Below are 25,943 nucleotides of genomic sequence, written 5' to 3' on the forward strand. Positions count from 1 at the left end.
AACTCTGTTAATGAGAAAATGTATCATGCAAATAATTTATCAATTTGAGTCAGTGGGATGAGCATTGTAAATAATGTATTGACGTTTAAATGGAATCTTTTCATACATTAATTTTAAAAACATGTTTTCAGTGACTAGTGACTAAGATTATAATATGCATCGTTCTAGGATTGACTTCCAAGAAAAATGGGTTACTGGTTTTACTGCTATATTCTTCTAATATCTGCTGTTCTTGTGTGCAAAATTAGATACTTCACTTAATGAGCTATTAATATTAAATAGAAGTGCCAGTTCTCCTGTGTGTTTTGGAATATATAAAAGGTAAAAATACTGCCTTGCATGTTACATAAATTAAATGCAATTGAAAAGCTACTGTGTCAACAGTGTGTGCAGATGTGGCCTTCCCAAAATACTAATTCATTGATGTGGATGGAGCAACACTGAATTTTCTTTTTCAATAATTTCCTAACCAGTTTCACATTTCAGCGAGTTGATAAAAGAAACTTCAAAAATGACTGTTCCCAAAATTGCACTGTAGGGTATTCATATGCAGTAGATCACAAAATGGCAACAGTTAGTGCCCAAGTAGTGTTCATAGGGGAAACAAATGGTTCTGTTGAAATTCCTTACTCAGCAAAGGGAAATACAAATGGAAAGGTGTAGTTTCATTCAGATTTGAATTGTCTTAGGCTTTTCCTTCCCTATTGGAACTTGTCTGGGATATCAAAAATACAACAAGCCATTTTATGTTACTCTTATGTAATTAGAGTAACTAGGATTATTGTGTGCAGTTGAAGTGGTTTTATAATTCCCACTGGCTTGGTGTACACAAAACTTCAAGTGAGAAAAAAAAAATAGCTGAAGTGAAACCAAATACTATTGTGGACTATATTTTTTTTTTACATGTCACTTATGAGGATTGTTCATGTGCAGTATGTCTTCTGTACTTCTGCTTCACAACTTGGCTTATGTCCAGAGTTGTAGGGGTGAATCTGGAATTGGTGTTCCACACATATTGTGAGACTTTCTTTATATCATGGCAGTCCTGAAAAGAAATAAAATGCTGTGTGCTTTTTCCTTTCATCTGTGTATTATTTCATCCTGGGAATGCAACCATCTTAATATTTATTCATGGGCAGCCATATCATTGTAATTCCTTGCTTTAGTATACCTACATTTTCCCAAAGAACCCAAAGGATTAAATAAATCCTCATCAGATCTATAAGAAGAAAAGATTTCGCACACCAATTTTCCTGACAGCCTGATCCATATTTGCCAAAGATTAGCATGTTGTTGGTGATTTGGCTTCTGAAGAACCATACTGGGGTTGCACAGGAGGTGATTCACTTCATTTCCTTACTCAGAAAAGCAGTGTATTTTCACCATAAAACTATAGAGGTCAATATTTTTGGCAGCATAAAATATAAGGGTGACTTCATGGGTTGGTAACCTCAATCTGAGCACCTCCATTCCATTGTATAGCAGTAGCCATATTAATACAAAATTATTCTTCTACAGGTTAGAAGCTTGCAAGGGTTTTCAATATTTATTTCAAATTCATTTTTAACCAGCTTAGTCCACATGGGGGAAAAAAGGTGCTATGTTGTCAGCCCTGGAGAGAGGGAGAGAAAGTTGTCCTTTCTTTGCCTGTGGAGTAGGTATAACTGGGGCAGTAGCATACATTTCTTCACACTGTCTTGCCAGTGGTTCTCAACACTTGCCTAAAGAATCCCTTCTGCTGTTAAGAGGAGGCTTAATGTTCAGGGGCACTCATTCCTTTGTATCTTTGCTGAAGCTGCCATCGAGATTGTTAGTTGCGGTGGGGTTCTTCTGTGACGTGGCCATCTGTCAGCTAGGAACTGGCTTGATACCACAAATTCACTTTGGTAAACCAACAGCCATCAGATGGTAATAACTTTTTGCCAGTATCAGCCTGATCTGAATTTGAACTGATGATTCAGATGAAAGTCTCTGTATGCTATTGCTAATCCCTTAACTCGCCCAGTCATTCCTTCCCTGCTTTTTTAAAATTTTCTAATCATAACAGTTTGATTTTTCGTCTCTCCTCCCCCACGTCTGACCAAAAGCAATTATTTCTTTCTTTGAAATAGGTTTACCAGTGTGAATGGGTTTTGCATAGTCTCATATCAGTGTTACTCCCCAGTATATCTGCAGGCTGATCCCCCACTACCTCTCAACATTTTACCTTCAACTTGATGAGCAATAGAATAGCTTACTTTAGAGCTTATTCCAGTTTGTTGCTTGGCTGTCCAGCAAATTAGGGTTCTGAACATGAAAGGCCACTAAATGTCTATTTTTCCTGTCTAAAATTCTTTTATTTATGTACATCATAGCAATATTTCTCTGACTGAATTGAGAAAAATTGACAAATCATTATCCTAATCCTGACAGCACAGCTTCACCCTTCATAAGCAGAGAAAGCCCCTTGGTCTTTTGGACAGGAACAAAAAGTCTAGAAGCTTTATCCTAACACAGGACAGGTGATTAAAAGGGTGATACGTAGTGATTTAGCTAGCAAGCATACATCTTGACAAGCTGGAAATCATACTTCCAGCATGAAGTGTCCATGTACCCTGAGTTGCAAAGAACCTCAAAACCATGTTGCACATCCCAGTACTGTTTTTGAGGCGATCACTTATGATTGCAACATGTTAGTGCAACAAAATGCTTTATACCTAGCAATTAATTTCCAAATCCCTTTATAAACATCAATATGCAAAGATTAGTGCCACATCACTATATAACTGTGTGTGGCATCCTCACCTCTGGTCAGTTTTGTTCAATTTTTGAATTCAGTAGCCAAACTGTCAATTATTATAGGGGAACAGGTGCAATACCCTCACCCACATCATCTGATTCCTTACCTAGAGGAGTAAAAATGCTATCGTAAGAACATAAGAACGGCCATACTGGGTCAGGCCAAAGGTTCATCTAGCCCGGTATCCTGTTTTCCGACAGTGCCTAATGCTAGGTGCCCCAGAGGCAATGAACAGGTAATCATCAAGTGATCTATTCCCTGTCTCTCATTCCCAGCTTTTGGCAAACAGAGGCTAGGGACACCATCTCTGCTCATCCTGGCTAATAGCCATGAACTTATCCTCCATGAACTTATCTAGTTCTTTTTTGAACCCTATTATAGTCTTGGCCTTCACAACATCCTCTGGCAAAGAATTCCACAGGTTGACTGTGTGAGTGTTGTGTGAAGAAATACCAGGGGTGAAAGTGCGGTACCGGCCCATATACAGCCCAGGTTAAAGTGCTGCCACGGTAGCACTTTAATGTCGTTACCCCTTCCCTCTCACACTTATCCCTCGGTGGCCCTGCCAGTAGGGGGAGGCAAAAGGGGCAATGATGGAGGAGGCAAAAAGGGATAACTTTTTTTTGGCTGCCTATGGGGGGGCGGGTCCAAAATGGGCAGCTGTCCTGGGGCTGGCGATTTAAAAGGGCCCGGGGCTCGTGGCTGTCGCCACTACTACCACAGCAGCGACCGGAGTCCCGGACCCTTTTAAATCGGCGGCAGGAGCCAGGCAGCATGGATGGGCTGGCTGGGGGAGGCTGAGATACAGCATGGTCTCGTGGACTGAGAGCAGTAGATTCATGTCAGTTCTGGTACTGACTCCCTCTGTGGATGTGGTCAAGACATCTAGTCCAGCATTTTCAAATCTGATAGACTCATAGATATTAAGGTCAGAAGGGACCATTATGATCATCTAGTCTGACCTCCTGCACAATGCAGGCCACAGAATCTTACCCACCCACTCCTGCAATAAACCTCTCACCTATATCTGAGCTATTGAAGTCCTCAAATCATGGTTTAAAGACTTCAAGGTGCAGCGAATCCTCCAGCAAGTGACCTGTGCCCCATGCTACAGAGGAAGGCGAAAACCCCCCAGGGCCTCTTCCAATCTCCCCTGGAAGAAAATTCCTTCCCGACCCCAAATATGGCGATCAGCTGAACCCTGAGCATGTGTGCAAGATTCACCAGCCAGATACCCAGGAAAGAATTCTATGTAGTAACTCAGATCCCACTCCATCTAACATCCCATCACAGGCCATTGGGCCTATTTACCATGAATAGTTAAAGATCAGTTAATTGCCAAAATCATGTTATCCCATCATCTCATCTCCTCCATAAACTTACCGAGTTTAATCTTGAAGCCAGATAGGTCTTTTGTCCCCACTACTTCCCTTGGAAGGCTGTTCCAGAACTTCACTCCTCTGATGGTTAGAAACCTTCGTCTAATTTCAAGTCTAAACTTCCCAATGACCAGTTTATATCCATTTGTTCTTGTCTCCACATTGGTACTGAGCTTAAATAATTCCTCTCCCTCCCTGGTATTTATCCCTCTGATATATTTATAGAGAGCAATCATATCTCCCCTCAACCTTCTTTTGGTTAGGCTAAACAAGCCAAGCTCCTTGAGTCTCCTTTCATAAGGCAGGTTTTCCATTCCTCGGATCATCCTAGTAGCCCTTCTCTGTACCTGTTCCACTTTGAATTCATCCTTGTTAAACAGGGGAGACCAGAACTGCATACAGTATTCCAGGTGAGGTCTCACCAGTGCCTTGTACAACGGTACTAACACCTCCTTATCTCTACTGGAAATACCTCGCCTGATGCATCCCAAGACCGCATTAGCTTTTTTTCACAGCCATATCAGTCATCCTGTGGTCAACCAATACTCCAAGGTCCTTGTCCTCCTCCGTTACTTCTAATTGATGCGTCCCCAGCTTATAACTAAAATTCTTGTTATTAATCCCTAAATGCATGACCATACACTTTTCACTATTAAATTTCATCCTTTTACTATTATTCCAGTTTACAAGGTCATCCAGATTCTCCTGTATGATATCCTGGTCCTTCTCTAAATTGGCAATACCTCCCAGTTTTGTATCATCCGCAGACTTTATTAGCACACTCCCACTTTTTGTGCCAAGGTCAGTAATAAAAAGATTGGTCCCCAAACTGATATCTGAGGAACTCCACTGGTAACCTCCCTCCAGCCTGACAGTTCACCTTTCAGTATGACCCATTGTAGTTTCCCCTTTAACCAATTCCTTATCCACCTTTCAATTTTCATATTGATCCCCATCTTTTCCAATTTAACTAATAATTCCCCATGTGGCACCGTATCAAATGCCTTACTGAAATCTAGGTAAATTAGGTCTACTGCGTTTCCTTTGTCTAAAAAATCTGTTACTTTCTCAAAGAAGGAGATCAGGTTGGTTTGGCACAATCTACCTTTTGTAAAACCATGTTGTATTTTATCCCATTTACCATTGACCTCAATGTCTTTAGCTACTTTCTCCTTCAAAATATTTTCCAAGACCTTGCATACTACGGATGTCAAAATAACCGGCCTGTAGTTACCCGGATCACTTTTTTTTTTTCCTTTCTTAAAAATAGGAACTATGTTAGCAATTCTCCAGTCATATGGTACAACCCCTGAGTTTACAGATTCATTAAAAATTCTTGCTAATGGGCTTGCAATTTCATGTGCCAATTTCTTTAATATTCTTGGATGAAGATTACCTGGGCCCCCTGATTTAGTCTCATTAAGCTGTTCGAATTTTGCTTCTACCTCAGATATGGTAATATCTACCTCCATATCCTCATTCCCATTTGTCATGCTACTGTTATCCCTAAGATCCTCATTAGCCTCATTAAAGACTGAGGCAAAGTATTTGTTTAGTTATTGGGCCATGCCTAGATTATCCTTAACCTCCACTCCATCCTCAGTGTTTAGCAGTCCCACTTCTTCTTTCTTTGTTTTCTTCTTACTTATATGGCTATAGAACCTTTTACTATTGGTTTTAATTCCCTTTGCAAGGTCCAACTCTACTTGACTTTTAGCTTTTCTCACTTTGTCCCTACATGTTCTGAGCTCAGTAAGGTAGCTTTCCTTGCTGATCCCTCCCTTCTTCCACTCCCTGTATGCTTTCTGCTTTTTCTTAATCACCTCTCTGAGATGCTTGCTCATCCAGCGTCGTCTACAACTCCTGCCTATGAATTTTTTTCCCTTTTTTGGGATGCAGGCTTCCGATAGCTTCTGCAGCTTTGACTTGAAGTAATCCCAGGCTTCCTCTGCCTTTAGATCCACAAATTCTTCAGTCCAATACACTTCCCTAACTAATTTCCTTAATTTTTGAAAGTCAGCCCTTTTGAAATCAAAAACCCTAGTTGCAGATTTATTTTTGTTTATCCTTCCATTCAGTTTGAACTGAATTAGCTCATGATCACTTGAACCAAGGTTGTCCCCTACAACCATTTCTTCTATGAGGTCCTCACTACTCACCAAAACCAAATCTAAAATGGCATCCCCTCTTGTTGGTTCAGCAACTACTTGATGAAGGAATCCATCAGCTATTGCATCTAGGAAAATCTGAGCCCTATTATTATTACTCGCACTTGTCCTCCAGGCTATATTTGGGAAGTTAAAGTCTCCCATGATCACGCAGTTTCCATTCGTATTTACTTCATTAAAAACATTAAAGAGGGCTCTATCCATATCCAAATTAGATCCTGGTGGTCTACAGCACACCCGATAGATACCCATATGTAGTGGTGACGTGCACAATCCTTTGTCCAGCTCTGAGTTTGCTGCCACATTTTGTGGTGGCCTGGAGTCTTTTCAGTTTTTGCGGTAAAAAACTGTTTTGCAGGCCTATCCCGCCTAGGCTAACGCTGTGCCATTAATACTGTTGGCAGAGCTGGTAGCTGAATTCCTATGAATGTTGTTCTTAGAAGTGATACTTGTGATTCTAAGACCCTACTCCTTCCAAATCAGCTGTGGGAATTTTTTCAAAGACCCACGCAAACCTACTCAATGCTTTCCCTAGAAGCGAGCATACAGGAATTATTTATACATTTGTGACTACTCAAATTAATATGCCTGATATGGGACCTTGAGCTGACCAAAAAGTAAGGTATTGCGTAGATAACTGAATTCTGCTAGATACGTTTAGCTGAACATTGTACTTCCATATAGAGAGGAAGGCAAGTAATTCTCCCTAGATACTGTGTAAAAGTACAGAAGTCTTGTAATCTTTTGTAATCTGTTGAAGAATTCTTGTGACAAATGAAGCTCCTGTGAGCCAGCTCACAAAGGCTATGTTTTATGCACTCTGCATAACCATAAGAAGCTCTCTGAACCTTTGTGCTAAACTGAGAAGAAGTGGGGAGAATAATTGGAGGTGGTAATTCTCCGTTGGTTTCGCTTAGAATCTTTGTGCAGTGCCGAAACTAGTATTGCCAGAAGTGTAGCACAAATCCTGTCAATAAAACACCCAGCTAGCTCAAATTTCTTTTCTCTGTGGTACAGTGATCACTATTTTAAAAGTCCAAAACTTGTCTACGGATGTCTTTATTCCTCGATATTGTCCTCTTTTTGGTTTTAATAGGATTGCAGTGCCTAACTCTTCCTTCATATTCTTTAAGCATTAATTAATCAAATGTTCTGTATGAAATCATCTTTTGGTTGACTCCTGTTTAGCTTGAAACATGGCATTTTACTGAAGTTTCTCATTCCGATGTTGTGAAATCGGAAGTTATCTGAAAGATAGACTGGTGAGAGTTAGCGGTGAGAAATTACTTTTTCCTTGTCTGGCGTGCCCTGCTAAAAAGTGTGTGTCACAGCAAAGAATTTTAGCAAGTAATTTTAAGCATGTGGATTGTCACATTATAGTCACTTCAGTGAGATGAGTTGTGTGCTTAGTTATGCATGTGTTTAAATCCATTCGGATCAAGGCCTAGAACTGTAGGGGCCACTGTATTATTTGGGATCCCTTAGACGCTATGCAACAAAGAGAAGGGTGTTGATTAAGTTTATTTCCGTGAAAGGCTTTATTTGCAACATGTAGGTAGGCTTTGAAACTCATAATGACAAATCATGCAGGAAGGATGGGAACTTCATTGTCAATGTTCAATACACAATTAGGGTATCCATAACCAGTAGAGCATATAGTCCATGTGACACACTATCCTGTGGGCAAACCCTATGCTGCAGGAATGAATATTCACTAATGTAGTAACTCAAGAAACTGCCCACAGATTCTCTCTTGAGATCATCTTTGTAAGGACCTTATGTCAGTTTTCACTGAATATTGTATTCTATTGCAGTCCTTCTTGTAGGCAAAGCTGGGAAAGACTGATTCAGAGTATCTCAAGAGAGTTAGGTAATGAATCTAGTATTGAGAAATCTGAGTGATGTCTTCCTTTAACTAAACTGTCCTTTTAAAGACTTACTGACACCTTTTCAGCTTGCTGTAGTTTGATATAGTTTGGCTCATGAAGAGTTGGTCATCCACTATATACAGACAGATTTGAAGAATGGAAAGAGGGGCATCTTCCCATTTCACTTAAGGAGCTCCATATTAACAAAGGATACAGCTCTAAAGAGAAGTTCTCTTTTGGTTTTATTAGTTAATTGTGTTTGTTTCATGTATGGCTTTCAGTAGGAAATATTCAAAGATAACTGGAAAAGATCATTATAGCATATACTGGGGTGTTTTCATTCTCAGAATTAGAAAATCTAAGGGAAATGGAACAGCGGAAAAACCAATGGAAAATAATTTTTAAAATGGTGTTCCCTGTGGTTTACAAATTGGTAATTAGTTAAGCTGTAGCATGGCTGTTCCAGCTTTTTTTGTTTTACTTCAACCAAGATTTCAATATCTCATTTGCAGAGCGCTTCAACATTTTTCTTCTACTAGTACATTTTTTTTTTTTTTTTTACCTTCTAACTTTGGGTATTTTGAAGTACTATTTGAATAATACTAAACAAATGTATTTGACAAAAATTTCAAAACTCTGATGTAAGTGTTCTGAAGTATTAGTTCTCTGGGTGGCAAAAATGTGAAAAACGTGTTAAGCTACAATACAAGTAATCATGATATAAAATTTATTTGCAAATGTTTGAGAGTCCTAGGATGGTTTAAAGGACTTGTCTTTTAATTAAAAGTGCCATACACTTAGTAAAAATCCATGTTAGTTGAGAAATTGATTTTTTTTTTTTTTTTTTTGGAAAGCTGAGTTTTCTTGTATGGGGTAAATGTCACTCTGTTCATATCTTAGCTTTGCTGCAAGTCAGGACTTGTACTATTCCACCAGGTTGTCATAGAAACGCAGCTAACTGTCATCTCAACTCAGGCTGCTGATGGTTTTATTTGTAGGTTTGCAGGATTATTAAAATTTAACAAAAAATATTGATTTGCTTTTTATTAATGCTGGCTTGTGTTTACCTTAGAAGTTCAGGCTGCATAAAAGCTTTTCCTGATAAGAAAATATTTGTAAGATGTTAAGCTCAAGTACATTAAATGTGTTTGACATTTTCTCTCTCATTTAGAATGTGATAGTCTGTGGCAATAGAGTAAACTTGTATTTTTTTTTACAAATCATTTTTCATTACCTTTTTTTACAGTGAGGCAGAAATTTTTCAAATTCACCTTTCCCCTGACTTTTACTTTACATAAAAGATACCTGTCAGGAAAGCATGAAGTGGGCACATCATTGTGGCTAATGTTTGAAGTTTTCATTTTATATACATTTTTGTGAAGCCTGGCAGAATGCTTCAGTGCACTGAGTTTTTTGAAAGAATATATATTTTTATATACACGTGCAGGAGCAATTATTTAGTTTTCACTCCTAAATAAGACAGGCAAAACTTATTTACAGTAACACTCTCTAATGGCCCGTGGATGAATGCTTTTATGCAAAATACTTGAGAGACTAGAATTAACTTTTCACATTGGTGTCCAGACTTCAGCAACATGTGGAATCTTATTACAAAGGCTATTTGCCTAGAATTGAATTTTTACTTCCCATATTTATGTCAGGATGCACAGATCACTGATGCATTTCAAGTGTAGTCTTTGTAATGATGTAAGAAATACAGTAATGTATTAATTGTTGTAAAATATATAAATAAAAAGCACTACTTTTTTTCTTGCCTTTTACAATTTTCATCTGTTAAGGATTTGGAAGCACAGGTAACTTAGCTGACTCTTATATACAGCTCTCTAATTTGACATTGTCATTCTGACTGGTAACAACTTTGTTCAGTGTTGGATATACTGAATAAAATTTTCTTGCTGGACATTTTGACATTTCACTTCAGACAACTATGTCATGGCTGTTGACATCCCTATATTAATTCCTTTTGTATTCAGCCATAAAACTCTCTAACAAATTTTAAAAGAACCTTTTATTCTAGCATGTATACAGTAAGTTGGTGGTATGAAATATTGAATTTCTACCAGAGATTCATATTTTTATTGTGTTTTCTGGAAGAGAACATATATCATGATAACGTGAGATAATAGTTTAAACAGTCTCAGTAGTTTAGTATATTAAGTAATCATATTGGCTTTTAATATAGCAAAAGACTAGTTTGTTTTTACTTGAAGAAAGGCTTAAATAAAATTGTTGGTTTTTTGTTTCTCCACTGGGAGTTAGCCTTTATACTCATTAGGCAGGAAAAAAGAGCACATCTATAGCACCTTTTGTCTCAGGCTCTCATTATGCTTTAGGAATATTAATTGAACCTCCTACACCCCTTTTTGAAGTCCATATTAGAATCATTTCACCCATCAGTGGGGTGGAACACCAGAGCTGTTTTAACAGTGCACAGCAATGATACACATCAATTTTAGGACAGAAAGTGAAAAAGAATACTATATCCAATATGTATACACTAAATACTTTTGATAGTGGTGTTCTCATTCTAATTGAGAATTGGGGGGGTGTCATTGTAGATATATTACTTCATAGTGAGGATGCTTTGGAACATATAGTATCAAATGAAGCTATTAAATATAAAATGTATCCATCTGAAATATATATAAAACTGCAGTGTAGCATTTTGGTATAAATAAATACCCTAATACTGTATTGCACCTTGAGCATTCATTTATAGCAGGAACACAAATAGATTGACTGTTTTGATCAGCTAGCTTGCTTTCTCTCTTTCTCTCTCTCATATATATCTAACCATTCACTTTGTGTCAGTTTTATGTGCCTTTCCTCAGTCCTGAATGGTGATTGGATGACTACATAGTTTGTTTAAAGGGTAACAACAGGATAGGTTTGAGGTCCTAGAAACGTGCTAGATCACAGTTTATCCATGTGAAAGTTACTATGTCCAGGTCTGTTTCTCAAACGGTTTTGCAGCAACATTTTTACTTTTTGTTTGTTTGAACATAAACCCCATTGACATGTCTTATACAAGTAACACATTCCTAGTAGATATTTTTATTTTTATTTACAGCGTTTTGTGTCTGTCCTTCCTACCGAGGTGCAGCATCTTGTAAAGGTCTTCAAGTTTCTTGTAATGTGCATGCTTCAACTCGGAGCTAAAAGTGGCTACAGCTGCATATTTTATTTTTATTAACTTTGCCATATCCATACTTTTTTTTTCTTAATTGGGAATGAGTAACTTTATGTAACAAAGTACCCATGTACATTTTCCCTGCTTGTTATAAATCAACTAAGTGCCTCTTACAGTTAAACTGTATCAATTTATTTATTTACAGTACTGTATTTAGTTGCACCCAGAACTCTGGTACCAATAATTGGAATGTTACGTATAGTGGCTGTTGTTGAGAGATCATAGAGAACCATCTATGGCTGTTGCTGTGTGATAGTATTTGGGGATCTCTAAGTATTTGGTATTTTAAATTAAACTTAAAAAAAACTCTTTTCCCTCCCTCTTCCCCAAACTCTTAATAACATAGGAAGATGAGAGTGAAGAAGAACCCAAGCTGAAGTATGAAAGGCTTTCTAATGGAGTGACTGAAATTCTCCAAAAAGATGCAGCAAGTTGCATGACCGTGCATGAAAAGGTACCTTTTTCTTTTTTCTGGGTGAGGATATGAAGTAACTGTTTACTTGTTTTTAAAATATCTGTCTGTTTATATGTTATCTCTCTCAAAAAAGTTAGAGATTTATGTTAAGGAACTGACAAATCTGAAGATCGTCTCAGCTAAGTACAGTGCAAGCAACTGTAATATGAGTTGACTTAATAGTAACCTCTTGTTGGACAGTGTTTCTCTCTCTCTGAGGTGGTAAGAGGTAAGAATTCTGTATTTTGTAAGGTGGAATGTTTATATGAGTTACTGTGAGATTTAGTTCTAATTAAAAACTGTATCATAGGCTAGGATCAAGATGCAGTCCCAAACATACTTTATCAAGTAAAGAACTCAGCACCTTTTGAATCATTCCAAACAAATTCAATCCTGCCAGGGGCTGATTTAGTTGGAGAGGGTATTCATCTGTGGAAGACCATTGAGGTTTTATTAATAAAACAGGAAAGTAATTAAAATACATTTATTCCTGATCCTTTACAAGTAGCCTAGGCTCAGTAAACTCAGACCAGGGGGTGGGACTCAAAACCTGTACTAATAACATTAGTCTAAAAGATGCAGGAGCAAAAGAACACTGAAGGTAGAGGGGCTTGCACTGATGGGAATAAAAGTACAGGTTTGTGAGATGAAGATGGAGTGGCAACTTCAGCTACGATTTTTGTAACTATGTGTCTGTTCATCAACTAAACGGTTTTTTTCTTTTTCTGAATTTACTTGTTTTTAATATTAAAATATTAAAGACCAGGTGCTGTACATTTGAAAGTGTATGACTTTAATGACTCCTATCAAAAACGTGTTGTAATATATTACAAAATGTAATATATACAGTTGTATTTTTTTAATTTATAATTTTCTGGCAGACCATAATGGCTGCTTACCAGCTACCATTGGGGTGTCTGTGATATGTTGTTTTGTTATACATTCAAGATTACGACTTGTGCAGAGTGTATTTTTTCTTCAGAATACTGGTGCAGCTGCTCAAGAGGCCCATTTTAGGGTAGTTAAAGTTCATGTTTTAAATTTAAGTTAAATTTAACTGTATGAATGAAAAACAGTGAGTCTCTTTTAAACATTAAAGACTTAAAATCAAACAGATATTTTGAAAATTGGAAAGAAATTCCTCCTAGTCTGGGATCATTTTTCAGTCTTAAGTGAATTTTTAAACCCAATTGATTAAATAGAATTTTAAATATGGAAATTTCCAGAATACCAACCTTAACTATAAGGTCACAAAGCATGACACTACAGTAAGCCTGTTTTAAGTATCCAAACGCTCTTAGATTTCTAGCAAACTAGATACACTATTTATGAGGAGGATCAATATTATTAGAAGCTAGGGGATTGGTCTTTTGGGAATTGGTCTGTTACAACAGAGAGCCTAAAAGCAAAGGTAGAGCGTAAGCTCCTTTTTTTTTTTTTCCTTCCGGGGGTGGGGGAAGGTTAAGGAAAACCATACAAAAGGGTTGACACAAATGAAATTATAGTCGTATTATACACATACTTCTAATTAGAACAATTTGACTTTGTTGGGAGTCCCAAATTCTGGCTTATATAGTCAGACTAATTTCTCCCCGGAATTATTTTTTCTTTCAATGCTATAGCATCATATTTTCACCAGGTTTGCTGTCTGCACTGGATGACTAATCGTCCTGGCACCTGGTGCATTCAAGCAGGCCTGTGCAGTGGAATAGTCATACCTAGTTATGTCTGCACACCTGATGTTTTATTAACCAGTATTGATTTTTTTACCCGGAGGACTTTTTTCTTCCTGAAAAAAGGCAACCTTGCAGGAGTGAAAGGCATTGCAGGGGATGAATTTCTAATGAAACCCTTCTTTCCCTTTTTTTTTGACTCCTCTTTAATGTAGCTTCATATTTTAAGTGCCTGAACTGAAATTTTATTTTAAGCAATTCCATTTTGATAAATCCTTTTAAGCCTTGACTTTCTGTAAGGTTATTTTTTAAAGATTGTGCTGCTTGACTGACACGCTTAGTAGTGCTTGTAAATTTGAGCATTTCATTATTGGTTGCAATGAAGCATGCTCACATGCAGTGAAATACAGAGAATTTAGGAGCCTAGGCCATTTGAGTAATGTTAAATAGAAGAAAAAAAAGAGAGAAAAGAAAAGAAAAACCCATCTGTCATATATCAAGTAGTACTGAAGTTTCTGCTGGTTTGTTTAGGATTGGTTCACACAGTTCAACTAACAGTGGCTCTCCTGGAATCATTTGCCCTTTTACATCTATCAAATAAATGTGTAGTGCTGTTATGTGTATTTGTTGAGAAATAATTTGTCATAATAAGACACTCATAGTATAAAATGGCTGGTGAATGCATGCATCATTAAATGTCAGAATATCACAGTGTCAAAGAAAATAAAGAATCAGGATAATATTAAGTGCATTAGATCTTTAAATAGCTTTCCATGTTATGGTATTCTGTGTAATAAGGGCCTAACAACTGGTAGCTTTGTTTTTGAATATTTATTGTATTGGCAAAGAAGAATTAAAAGTAAACAGCTTCTTAATAATTTCCATAGCTTTATTTTCAAGTGTGTGTTACCTTTGCTTTCACACTACATTTTTAATTTGCTGCCACAGTCCATCAGGCAATACGTACAGAGTGCAGACATACCATTAGTTGTCAGTAGATGAGGGTTCCCATGACTCATTCTGACAGCTAACTTGCACGATCACAATAATATGGGCTTCAAGCCCTGTTTTATTCTTTAGGTGCCTCCAAAATAAGCTTCGTCCATAGAATAATTTCTTTTAGGGTGCTGTTAAAAATTAATCTACTGAATATCCTGGAGTTCTTTACCTGGTGGGATTTTTTTTTTTAAAGTTGCAATGTATTTATTTAATCAGTCTCTTTTTCTCTTTTTCTTATAACAGTTTTTGGCACTGGGCACACATTATGGCAAGGTTTATTTACTTGATGTCCAGGGAAACATCACCCAAAAGGTTGACATTGTAAGTGAAACATAACTTAGAAAATTTTATTGCGATGCAAAATATTGTGATGTACCAAATAGTAAATAAGGTTATTGCTCTCAATACACCTGAAATTTTAAAAATACATTAAAAAAAACTCCTACTGATATGAGAGGATGAATACAAAACATGGAAAAAAGACAGTATAACACATGGTCTTATATGGACACATCTAAGATTGTAGGATGTGTTCATCATTACTACAGACAAGGAAATACATATTTGTGATTGTAATTAACAATAATCATCTACCTCCTCTAGAGGCTCTTGACTTCCTTAAGGTATTAGCCGACTATTGTTGATTGTTAGTATGTGTGCTATCATCTTATCAAGATGCCAAAAGTAATTGAAAATTGATTGATTGCCTTGCTAGTTCAGTTTATCTACTGCAAATATATAAAGCTAATATTTTATGTGAATGTTTTGAAGCTTAGGCTCTTAAGGGATTGTATTGATTGAAGGAGAAGAGGCAGACTACTTTTTTTAATTTTTTTTTATTGTTTCTGGAATCATTGAGGATGAATGAAATGTTGAATTTAAAGCTGTGTTCTAAGGTATTAAATGCACATTTTTAAAGTATGGAGGGTTTGAGTGTGTGCGTTACTTTCTTTTTGCTTTGTTTTATTTTAGTAAATTTTTTGTTTCTAGCATTGTCACAAATTCCAGTGGGCAGACCTCACTTTTTCAAAAGCAGCGTCAGCTCTTGTCAAAGTATCTATCACAAGATGGCGACATGTTTGCAAAATAGAACACATGTTCTGAAGCTGACACAGCTAGCTGCACATGAAAGGTGAAAGGTTATATTTTTATATTTGAAAAATCTAATTACACAATTGTTTCCAAAAAAATAAAAACCACCAAAAAAAAATCTCCTAGGAACAGCCTTTGAAGGAAATTTTTATATTATAGTGGTCAGATTGACAGTGACCTTACTTGAGATTCGTGAAAGTCAAGTTAACTTTTTGTGCTCCATCAGCCCGACAGCATTTAATAGATTCATAGATTCCAAGGCCAGAAGGGACCATTGTGATCATCTAATCTGACCTTCTGTGTAACACAAGCCATAGAACTTCCCCAAAGTACTTTCATGGGAAGAAGGGCTTTGCCTGGCTTCCTTCCATGTTCTGATTACTTTACACAGGTGCTATTTGCCAAAGACACACACTTGTAATTTTACTCCAATCTGATTTATTTGAGGCAGATCAGAATTTTATCTAAAACCCAATTTCTTCATTTCTAAGGTATGCATTAAGGGACTGATCCAAAATCTATTAAAATCAGTTAGTGTCTTTCCCCTAGATTCAGGCCTGAAATGCATCTGCCTGATAGTTATATTTACCCCACAGATAGACTCTGTGCGTTACATGCCTGAAACACTTCCTCTTGTTGCAGGTCTCCTCTTCCCCCCCAGTCCTACAACTAGTGATCACTAATGCCCCAATCCTACAAGGTGATCCACGTGCCTGCACAAAGCCCCGTTGATTTCAGTAGGGTGCACTGCATGGGTATAAGGGCTCATCTGCACAGATCCCAGGCAGAGTCAGAACCTAAGAATAAGATGGATGCCCTACCAGGAAACAGAGGCAAAAAAACCCCAGTCCCTCAATGTGTATGTATGTTGTTTGCTTTATAACATACAATGCTAGCCACAGCTACTGTTTTATGTTTGTTATAGTATAGTTAAGGTAGGTTACTTAAGCATTTCTATTCTAAAATCCCTTTTTCAACTTGCTTATAATTCTCCTAAAATTTTACTATTCCAGGTTGAAGTTTTCCAGGTCTTGTTTATTTGTAAGGATGGTTGGTTCTGTTGCTCTTGGGGTCGAGCACAGTATATGTGTGTGTGGGGAAAATAAACTGTGCCTGTTCAGTTTTACTATCTTTAATTTTTTTCAACTTTTTTTTCAGCAGCTGTAATGCATCAGTAGTTTAGAATAGAAAGCTGAAGTTAAGTAAGGTTTAGGAAGACGAGGGGTCTTTTAAGATTCTGATTAAAATTGTTCTTGATATGACAGAGTGATGAGGGTTCAAAATTGTAGTGTAATATAATGCATTTTATTAATCACCAGGCATTCTAAAGCAAAGAGGGCTGCATGTGTGTGAACTGTCGCAGTTCTAAAGTACCCTTCCCAAGCTTACTGTACAATCCCTTGAATGCTGTTTCCCAAGATGGAGAGCGGCAACTACTGAGGCAGTTTGTCCTCATTGATGTGCCTCTTTCCATGCCAATATCACTGCCATCCAGCCTAAACTGTGTCTGAAATCACTAGATTACAGAACAGAGAGACACAACCATCAGATGGGGAAGGAGCATGACAGCCTTCCTTCCCCTTTCTTTTTCCCTTTGTCTACCATTTTGTCCTGCACAGGGTTGTGAAGAGAAAAAAAATCTTCTCAGGAAGGAGAGTGTCACACAGTATCCCCCAATCATACCCTTCAAAAGCCTAAGATTTTTTTTAAATGCTCTGCAGTTAGGAGAGCTAGTTAACTTTGGTTCTTGCTGGGTTCTGTCTCCAAGGAGTAAATCGGCTGAAGGCCTGTTACAGTGAATGGTGGAATTTATTATTTGAAGAAAAGGATTGTTCAGGTAAGTAGGATAAGGTTTCTCATGAAAGAAATGTTACTTCAGATTGTTGCAATCTTGGAATCATTTGCAGCCCTGGCAAATTAAGAACTTCAAGACTAAAATTTCACACACCTTTTTAAAAAGTTCATTTTTTTTTAAGCATAGCTTCAGATTTCTCCTTTTAGTATAGTTAAAAGGACACCAACAACTCAAAGTCTGTCTGTTTAAAAGAAATGAGTTAAGTAATTTCAGGTACCATCCATGCCCTTAAATGTCTCTGCCATTTTTGTGGTTTTACAGCCAATGTTTTACTGTATCTTAAAAATATTCTTCTCTTTCACTGTCACTGTGTGAAAGACCTACACAAACAGGGAAAATTGATTATCAGGAGAGACCGTGAAAATGACCATAGACAAAATATTGCCAAATGCAAAAAATAAATTGGGGGGAAGGGGGGAAAAAAAACCCACCTCACCCATCTTGTGTCTCTAGATTAAAGTAATTGTTTTTTTTTTTTTTATTGGACCAACTTCTGTTGGTGAGAGAGACAAGATTTTGAGATAACACATTACTCTCATTTATAGTGATCTTAGGTTTTAATGGTAATGATAGTAGGTAAAGATATTTCAGACAGACTTGACTATATTGCTTTAGGACCAAAAAGCCCCCAACCCCGTCCTTTAATTTAACTAAGCTAACCACTATTAGGAAAACTCATTCCTGGGTTGAAAGAGGAAAAAGTAGTCCAGACGGTGTTGCCACTTAAGCCTGGTCTACACTACGGGGTTAGGTCAAATTTAGCTGCATTAGGTCGATTTTAAAATGAATGCGTCCACACAACCAACCCCATTCCGTCGACTTAAAGGGCTCTTAAAATTGACTTCTGTACTCCTCCCCAGCGAGGGGAGTAGCGCTAAAATCGACCTTGCTGGGTCGAATTTGGGGTAGTGCAGACGCAAATTGACGGTATTTGCCTCCGGGAGCTATCCCAGAGTGCTCCATAGTGACCGCTTTGGACAGCACTTTGAACTCCGATGCACTAGCCAGGTACACAGGAAAAGCCCTGGGAACTTTTGAATTTCATTTCCTGTTTGGTCAGTGTGGCGAACTCAGCAGCACAGGTGACCATGCAGTCCCCCCAGAATCTCAAATGAACTCCAGGATGGACCGAAAGGGAGACACTGGATCTAATTGCTGTGTGGGGAGAAGCATCTGTGCAGGCAGAACTCTGATCAAAAAGAAGAAATGCAAATATATTTGCCAAAATCTCACAGGGCATGTTGGAGAGAGGCTACAACAGGGACACACAGCAGTGCCGTGTGAAAGTTAAGGAGCTGAGGCAAGCCTACCAAAAGACAAAGGAGGCAAATTGGTCGCTCCGGGTCAGAGCCCCATACATGCCGCTTCTATGATCAGCTGCATGCCATTCTAGGAGGGGACCCTGCCACTACCTCATCACTGTCCGTGGACACCTGCAAGGGGGGAGTCTCACGCAACACGGAGGAGGATTTTGTGGATGAAGAGGAGGAGGAGAATGCGCAGCAGGCAAGCGGTGAATCCGTGCTCCCCGGCAGCCAGGACCTTTTCATCACCCTGGAGCCAATACCCTCCGAAGGCAGGATCCCCGACCCTGAAGCTGAAGAAGGCAGCTCTGGTGAGTGCATATTTGTAACTACAGTACAGGGTTTAAAAGCAATAGTGTTTAATGTTTGATTTGCCCTGAAGAATTGGGATGCATTCGCGGCCAGTACAGCTACTGGAAAAGTCTGTTCACATGTCTGGGGATGGAGTGGGAATCCTCCAGGGACATCTCCATGAAGCTCTCCTAGAGGTACTCTGAAAGTATTCTGGAATCATTGCAGAACAAAGCATGGCAGCGAATGGTCCTGGGTTTTGGTCACATTTGAATGGACGTGCAGATCCCTTTGGAAATCTCAGACAGAGTCTGCGGATGCCCAGGGTGCACAGATCATAGAATATCCGGGTTGCAAGGGACCTCAGGAGGTCATCTAGTCCAACCCCCTGCTCAAAGCAGGACCAATCCCCATTTTTTGCCCTGATCCCTAAGTGGTCCCCTCAAGGATTGAACTCGCAACCCTGGGTTTAGCAGGCCAGTGCTCAAATCACTGAGCTCAAGCAACATTCGGTCTATATCTTTCTGCGTTAGCCTCAGGAGTGATATCATTCATGGTCACTTGGTTGAAATAGGGGAATTTTTGTAAGGGAACAGTAAAAGGATCCCGTTCATGCTGGGCTGTTTGTGCTTGGCTAAAAGGGATCATCCCAGAGAATAGCCACACGGTGGGGTGGGAGGAGGTGTGTGCTGCACATCCACCCGAAAACCGCAGCCCCTCCTTTTAAATGTGAAACCAAACCCATTGCTTGCTATGGGAAAGGATGGCACTGCAGTTTGAAACCATTCCCACATGTTATGCATAAGAAGCCAACCCCGCGTACCCTTTGCCTTACCATGGATGCATGGAAACCGAATTCTGTTGCCCAGCCATGTGTGGTGTGTCACCATACCAGCAGGCGCTCAATATAAAAGGCAAAATGCGACCCTGTACCTAAAGCACGTGTGCTGATTGCTGTGAATTGTTTGATTCACTGTGAAAGAGTCTCCCTTTTGTTCTCAGAAATGCATCATCTTAAATTTTACTCTCCCTTTATATTTCCCCCTGGTGCAAATGTTTCTAGGCTCCCCCTATCATCTCCGTCCCTGAGGTTATTGCAGGTTAGAAGGCAAAAAAAATGCACTTACGATGACTTGTGTTCAGAGCTCATGCAGTCCTCCTGCAACAGCAGCGGCGAGCTGAGCAGGCTCCATGCTTGCTGTGGTATGGTGTCTGCAGGAGAGCAGAGTTGCAGCGGAAGCAGTGGATGACGACGGATGCCACAAGAATAGATATTTATACAAAACGATGAGAGGACCTGCAAGGTGGATTCATGGCATCAGGAGAGCAGAGTTGCAGCGGAAGTGGTGGATGATGACGGTTAGCAGTTGTACTGAACCGTCTGCTGACAGCAGCACCCAGGACACAACAGGAGTGGTGACGCTGAGCTGAGCTGAGCGGGCTCTATGCTTGCACGGAAAAAAGGCACAAAATGATTATCTGCCGTTGCTTTCATGGAGGGAGGGGTGACTACTGACATGTACCCAAAACCACCCACGACAATGTTTTTGCCCCATCAGGCATTGGGAGCTTAACCCAGAGTTCCAATGGGCGGCGGAGACTGCGGGAACTGTGGGATAGCTACCAACAGTGCACTGTTTCATAAGTCGATGCTAGCCACCCCGCCGACTTAATGCGCTTAGTGTGGACATACGCAATCAACAGTATAAAATCAATTTCTAAAAATAGACTTCTATAAAATCAACCTAATTTCGTAGTGTAGACATACCCTCAGACTCCTCTGAAAACTGATAGGTAATTTGTGATTGTTATGCAAAATAAATGAGAAGTTTCCTCACAGTTTTCCCTTGGTACTCTCCATTTTCCCAGTCCCTTTTTTTCCTTTCTCTCCTTCCCAACCTCAGGAATATATGCATATGGGAACCTAATTATCTACATTCCGCTTTTTTCTGTTTCATAGTGATTAAAATTGATTTTGATACAAAACGTGAGGCTGATCTTGGAAGACTGGACTCTTGCTGTATGGTTTCTTCTGTTCGTTTAGCTTTGTCAAACTTGCACGAGATATGGAAAGTACCTTTGCAGAATCTCTGACTAATGTTGATTATGTGCTTTCGGTTGAAAACTGAAGTAATTCGGTACCTTCCTATAATACTTTGCAAATTAAAACCAAGCAGCTCTAGAAAGTAGCTGGGCTCTTTGCATTCTTCCTTTATGTGTTTTTTTTTTTTTTTTTAAAAACTCCTAGGGCTCTTGATTCTGTAAGGTGCTGAGTGGGGAAGAAACTTTCCTTCTGGGCAGGTTATCCCATAAGCCATGAATGTTGGCTCTGATTCTGTGGAGACTTAAACATGTACTGTACTTTATGCTCTGGGAGTAATCCCATGGAAGTCAATGGGAATACTTAGTGTGTGTAATTTTTAAGCATGTGCATAATAATCTTTGCAGGATTAGGGCTGGAGTTTTCTACACCATCTTCCTGAAGCATCTAGTACTAACCACTGTTGGTGATGGGATACCTTGAGGTGAACAGGTGGTCTATTCAAGTTTGCAATTCCTGTGTTCCCAGAAAAATGAGTAGAGGGAATCCAGTAGGCCCCAACAGGTTTTGGAGGCCTTCAGCCAGGGGGGATTAAAGGAGAGGTGTTTTCTTGGTTTAGGCCCTGCATTTTGGTGATCTCATAATTGCTATGCTAATATCCTGGTACAGACCCCTTCTCCTCACCTAGGATGCCTTTGCTTTCACCAACATGGCTGTTTTTGTTGGTGACAAGCACTTATGACTAACTGATATGCATCCTCAAATCACATGCATTTGACAAACTGGTGTTCTTTTGTATTAAGGCTCAGTGCATTGAGTGATATGAAATGCGTCAACCACTTTGAAAATTATGACTAAAAGGCCAAAAAAACCCCAAACCCTGATAACTCCACTGACAAAGGATTGTGCAGAAGTGATTTACAGCGTGTTAATTCCAAATGCCTCTACATCTTTGTTTTTGTCTTAGACTGTCTACAATTGATTAATATAATTATTGCCTCAACTGACATCTTGTGGATTAAGGACTTGTAGCTATGAGGAAAGCTGTGCAAACATTTAGTTAAGTAACAAATCAAAAACCCTTTTGGGGGGCAAAAATAGATGCCCCCTTTCCCAGGTGTTTTAATAAACATCATGTTTAAAACACATATGGTAACTAGTCTTGGCTTGTGCCAATGAAGTCCTATGCTTAGCCTGTATTTCCCCCTCTAAGAGCCACTTTATAAGTAGGGTTGGTTTTTAATATTTAATATTATTTCAGAGGTGGTGCATGAATGCAGAAAACAAATTTAAATAATGTTTTAAGGCAGTCTTTTGGTAGGAAGAATTGAAATCTTTTTAGCATGTAACATTTTGGAGACCATCAAGACTGGAGAAATTTTTTAAAAAGCATGAAATATTTAAGAGACACCCCTTTTGTTGTAGAATTTTATAAATGCATATTTCACATCCCTTCCAGGCTGGGTCTTTTTATATATATAAAATGTAATTATTTTTAGGTCACCTCTATAAGACATCATATCTATATAGATATAAAAATTGTTAGGTCAAGACATCATATATATATGATGTCTTGACCTAACAATTTCTAATTAATCAAGGTGGCAGAACAAAATAGTAAATATATTGTCTCTTGCAATATTGAAAATTCAAAGGTGATTTTGTTTTAGTTATAGAATAGTTACGCTTAGTCCTGCTAAACTTTCAGCATCTCCTGGCCAATAGCTGGTTGTCCTCCTTGCTTCGAGGTATGTCAAATGTCCTGCCAACATACCTGATGTCTCAGTAGGTTGTGAACAAATGCTGCTAAGGCTTTTGAGGATAACGTGAGGCTTCAGTTGTCTTGACACAGCTTTGAAAGAACTTCCTATCAGAGAACCCAACTTCAGCAATGAAACAGCAGTGTTTGCTGTGTTCTAGATGCAATTGCTAGGGATGAAATAGAACCCAACCAATGACGGTAAGGGACATAATGCAGCATTTTTCTCTGAGTAAGATAACTTTTAACATTTGATTGTATAATCATAGAATCATGGAAGGGACCTCAACAGTCCCCTGCACCATGGCAGGACTAAGTATTATCTGGACCTTCCCTGACAGGTCTTTGTCTAACCTGCTCTTAAAAATCTCCAATGATGGTGATTCCACAACCTCCCTAGGCAATTTATTCCAGTGCTTAACCACCCTGACAGGAAGTTTTTCCTAATGTCCATACCTAAACTGCCCTTGCTGCAATTTAAGCCCATTGCTTCTTGTCCTATCTTCAGATGTTAAGGATTAAAAATTTTTCTCCCTCTTCCTTCTAACAACAATTTTCAAGTACATAAAAGGTTATGTTCCCTCTCAGTCTTTTCTTCTCCAGACTGAACAAACCCAATTTTTTCAATCTTTCTTCATAGGCAGGGGTGAAAGTAACTTTACTGGTACACCGGAATCCTGAGCAGGGGCGGGGCCTCAACCAGAAGACGCGGGGCCTTTCAAGATTTGAAGGCCCTGGGGCTCTGGCTGTGGCCTTTAAATCACCCCGGAGCTACCAGCTGCAGAGGCGGCTGGGAGCTCAGGGGTGAATTAAAGGGCTCTGGGCCTTCTAAATTACCGCAGGAGCCCTGGCACTGCTACCCTGGGGCGGCAGGGCTCTGGCGGTGATTTAAAGGGCCTGGGGCTCCCCGCAGCGGTTGGAGCCCTGGACCCTTTAAATCACCGCCGGGGAAGCCGGTCCAGTCCAGCACGGTGTACCAGCCCGTACCAGCTTACTTTCACCTCTGCTCATAGGTCATATTTTCTAGACCTTTAGTCATTTTTTTTTTTTTTTTGCTCTTTTCTGGACTTTCTCTACATTTGTCCAGAAATGTGACATACAGAACTAGGCATAATACTCTTGCTGAGGCATAATCAGCGCAGAGTAGAATGGAAGAATTACTTCTCGTGTCTTGCTTGCAACACTCCTGCTAATACAGCCCAGAATGATGTTTTGCTTTTTTTGCAACAGTGTTACATAGTTGACTCATATTTAGCTTGTGATCCACTGTGATCCCCAGATCCCTTTCTGCAGTACTCCTTCCTAGGCAGTCATTTCCCAAGAAGATATTACTCGGAATGGAACTCTTGTATTGTTTTAGTTTTAAACTCGCAAAGTGTCACTTGTTTTGATAAGCTACTTAAAATTTTCTGTTCATTACTTTATCATTTTAGTTGGCATTGTCAGGTTGTGAAAGAAGATTTAGTGGTGCAATGAAATGAAACAAAAGAATTTAAGATAAAGACCAATTAGCTGGAAAACCTCTTTTGTAAAGGTCCCACCAGAATTTCCTGGCTACTTTGCAATGCATAGCAGTGTACATATGGATGTGTGCTTAATCTGTCCTTCCAAAAAAGAGGGTGATCTGCCTTTTATTTTTTAAGGAAAATTAATACAAGTATTGTATTTAAACAAGATTACAGTTGTGACATAAACTAATTGCCCTTCCAGGACTCAACTTTATTTCCTCTCTAATGTGAATTAAGGGCAAGCATCTGGCTCAAGCTGAGTTTTCTATTTTCTTATTCCTCAGACATCACAGCTTTAAGTCGCTATCCTGCTCCAATTTAAAGCAGTGGGAAAACTCTTAGAAATTTGAGTGATTGAGGATTGGCCCTTAATGTAGGGGATGTTCTTGTTGGATTTTAAAGAAAATCTTTTTGGACTTTGATCTTAAGACTATCAATTGTATGATAACTAGGGCTATATGAATAGTATAGAACATCTATTTAAAACACTTCTGTAGTGACTTCAGATGATTCAAGTTTGCTAAAAACCTAGGAGTGACTTATATACCTTTTTATGAGTATAGGTTTTTTCCAGTGCTAGAAAAAGATAGGGAAAGATCATAGTTTGTTCTTATTGGTATTACCTAGTGCCTAGGAGCCCTAGTTATGACCAAGGACCCCATTGTGCAAGGTGCTGTACAAATAAAGAACAAAAAGATGGTCCCTGGCCCAAATTTGGACGTTTTATCGCTGGTGAACTCTAATATTTTTCAAGTGGTCTGGGGAGCTGTTGAAACTTCTCATTCTTCAAGTGATTCTTCCTGATAGTTTGGCCCACTACAGAACCCTTCTAGGACAGAAGTCATTACCACCCTGCCCTTTTCATATTACTAGATAGGAGGGGGATCTTAGCTGGATGAGGCAGAACAGGTGATGTCCACTGGACTGTTCTAGGGTTTAAAGAGGTTCTTTTGACCAATGAAGGTAAAAACAAAAAAGCCCTTATGGGTATTCTGCGTATCATCTTCATGTAATTCACACGTACTTTTGGAATAAATGTTGGAAGTAGGAGAAGCAAAGAGATTAGACTAACATGGGGGTGGTTGCAGGCCGCAGGAAGGATTTATTATGGATGTAAAAATCTTATGTCCAAGAAAAGGAGATAAACTGTACCAATACAAAAGAAGTTGGAACCTTGGCATCAGAGTGTTTTTTCATTTTTTCCCACCCATAATCTCATCATTGTTCGTTCATTTGTTTGTTAGTTAATAGGAGCCAAATCAGGGGAGGGTCTGTGCTATAGTTGCTGCAGGCAAGGTTTTAAATTAGAATTGGCAGAAGAACTGTTCCTTGAGAGTATCTCCGACTTAAGGTGGGGTCCACAATGTGAGAAAGTGTCGGAACCACAGTTTTATGGCATTTGTAATTTGAAGCCAATGTGCAGTATTCCTGTACTAGTATGGATTAAAACAAAGAGCCTTATAAGGAAGCCAAATTACGATCAGCAGGATTCTTTAGGGTTTTTAATGTAACTTGCCTGACACAGTCAATTCTATGTTCTTTTTATTATTATTGCTGTTATA

At 38.9% G+C, this 25,943-nt stretch overlaps 1 protein-coding gene across 6 annotated transcripts in view; it reads left to right on the top strand.

Moving 5' to 3' along the window:
* VPS41 (VPS41 subunit of HOPS complex) overlaps positions 1 to 25,943 on the top strand; it is a 166,885-nt gene that overhangs the window by 18,399 nt on the left and 122,543 nt on the right. For 5 of the 6 annotated variants that reach the window (XM_027821210.3, XM_037890023.2, XM_043540565.1 and 2 more), the window contains 2 exons: positions 11,752 to 11,859; positions 14,775 to 14,852. In XM_027821210.3, coding sequence (XP_027677011.1) covers positions 11,752 to 11,859; positions 14,775 to 14,852 — 186 coding nt within the window. Of the gene's footprint in view, positions 1 to 11,751; positions 11,860 to 14,774; positions 14,853 to 15,616; positions 15,664 to 25,943 lie in introns of those variants that run through there. The other variant, XM_037890025.2, reaches the window with a different exon arrangement.

The sequence above is a fragment of the Chelonia mydas genome, chromosome 2 (assembly GCF_015237465.2).
Source record: "Chelonia mydas isolate rCheMyd1 chromosome 2, rCheMyd1.pri.v2, whole genome shotgun sequence".
Taxonomy (NCBI): domain Eukaryota; kingdom Metazoa; phylum Chordata; order Testudines; family Cheloniidae; genus Chelonia; species Chelonia mydas.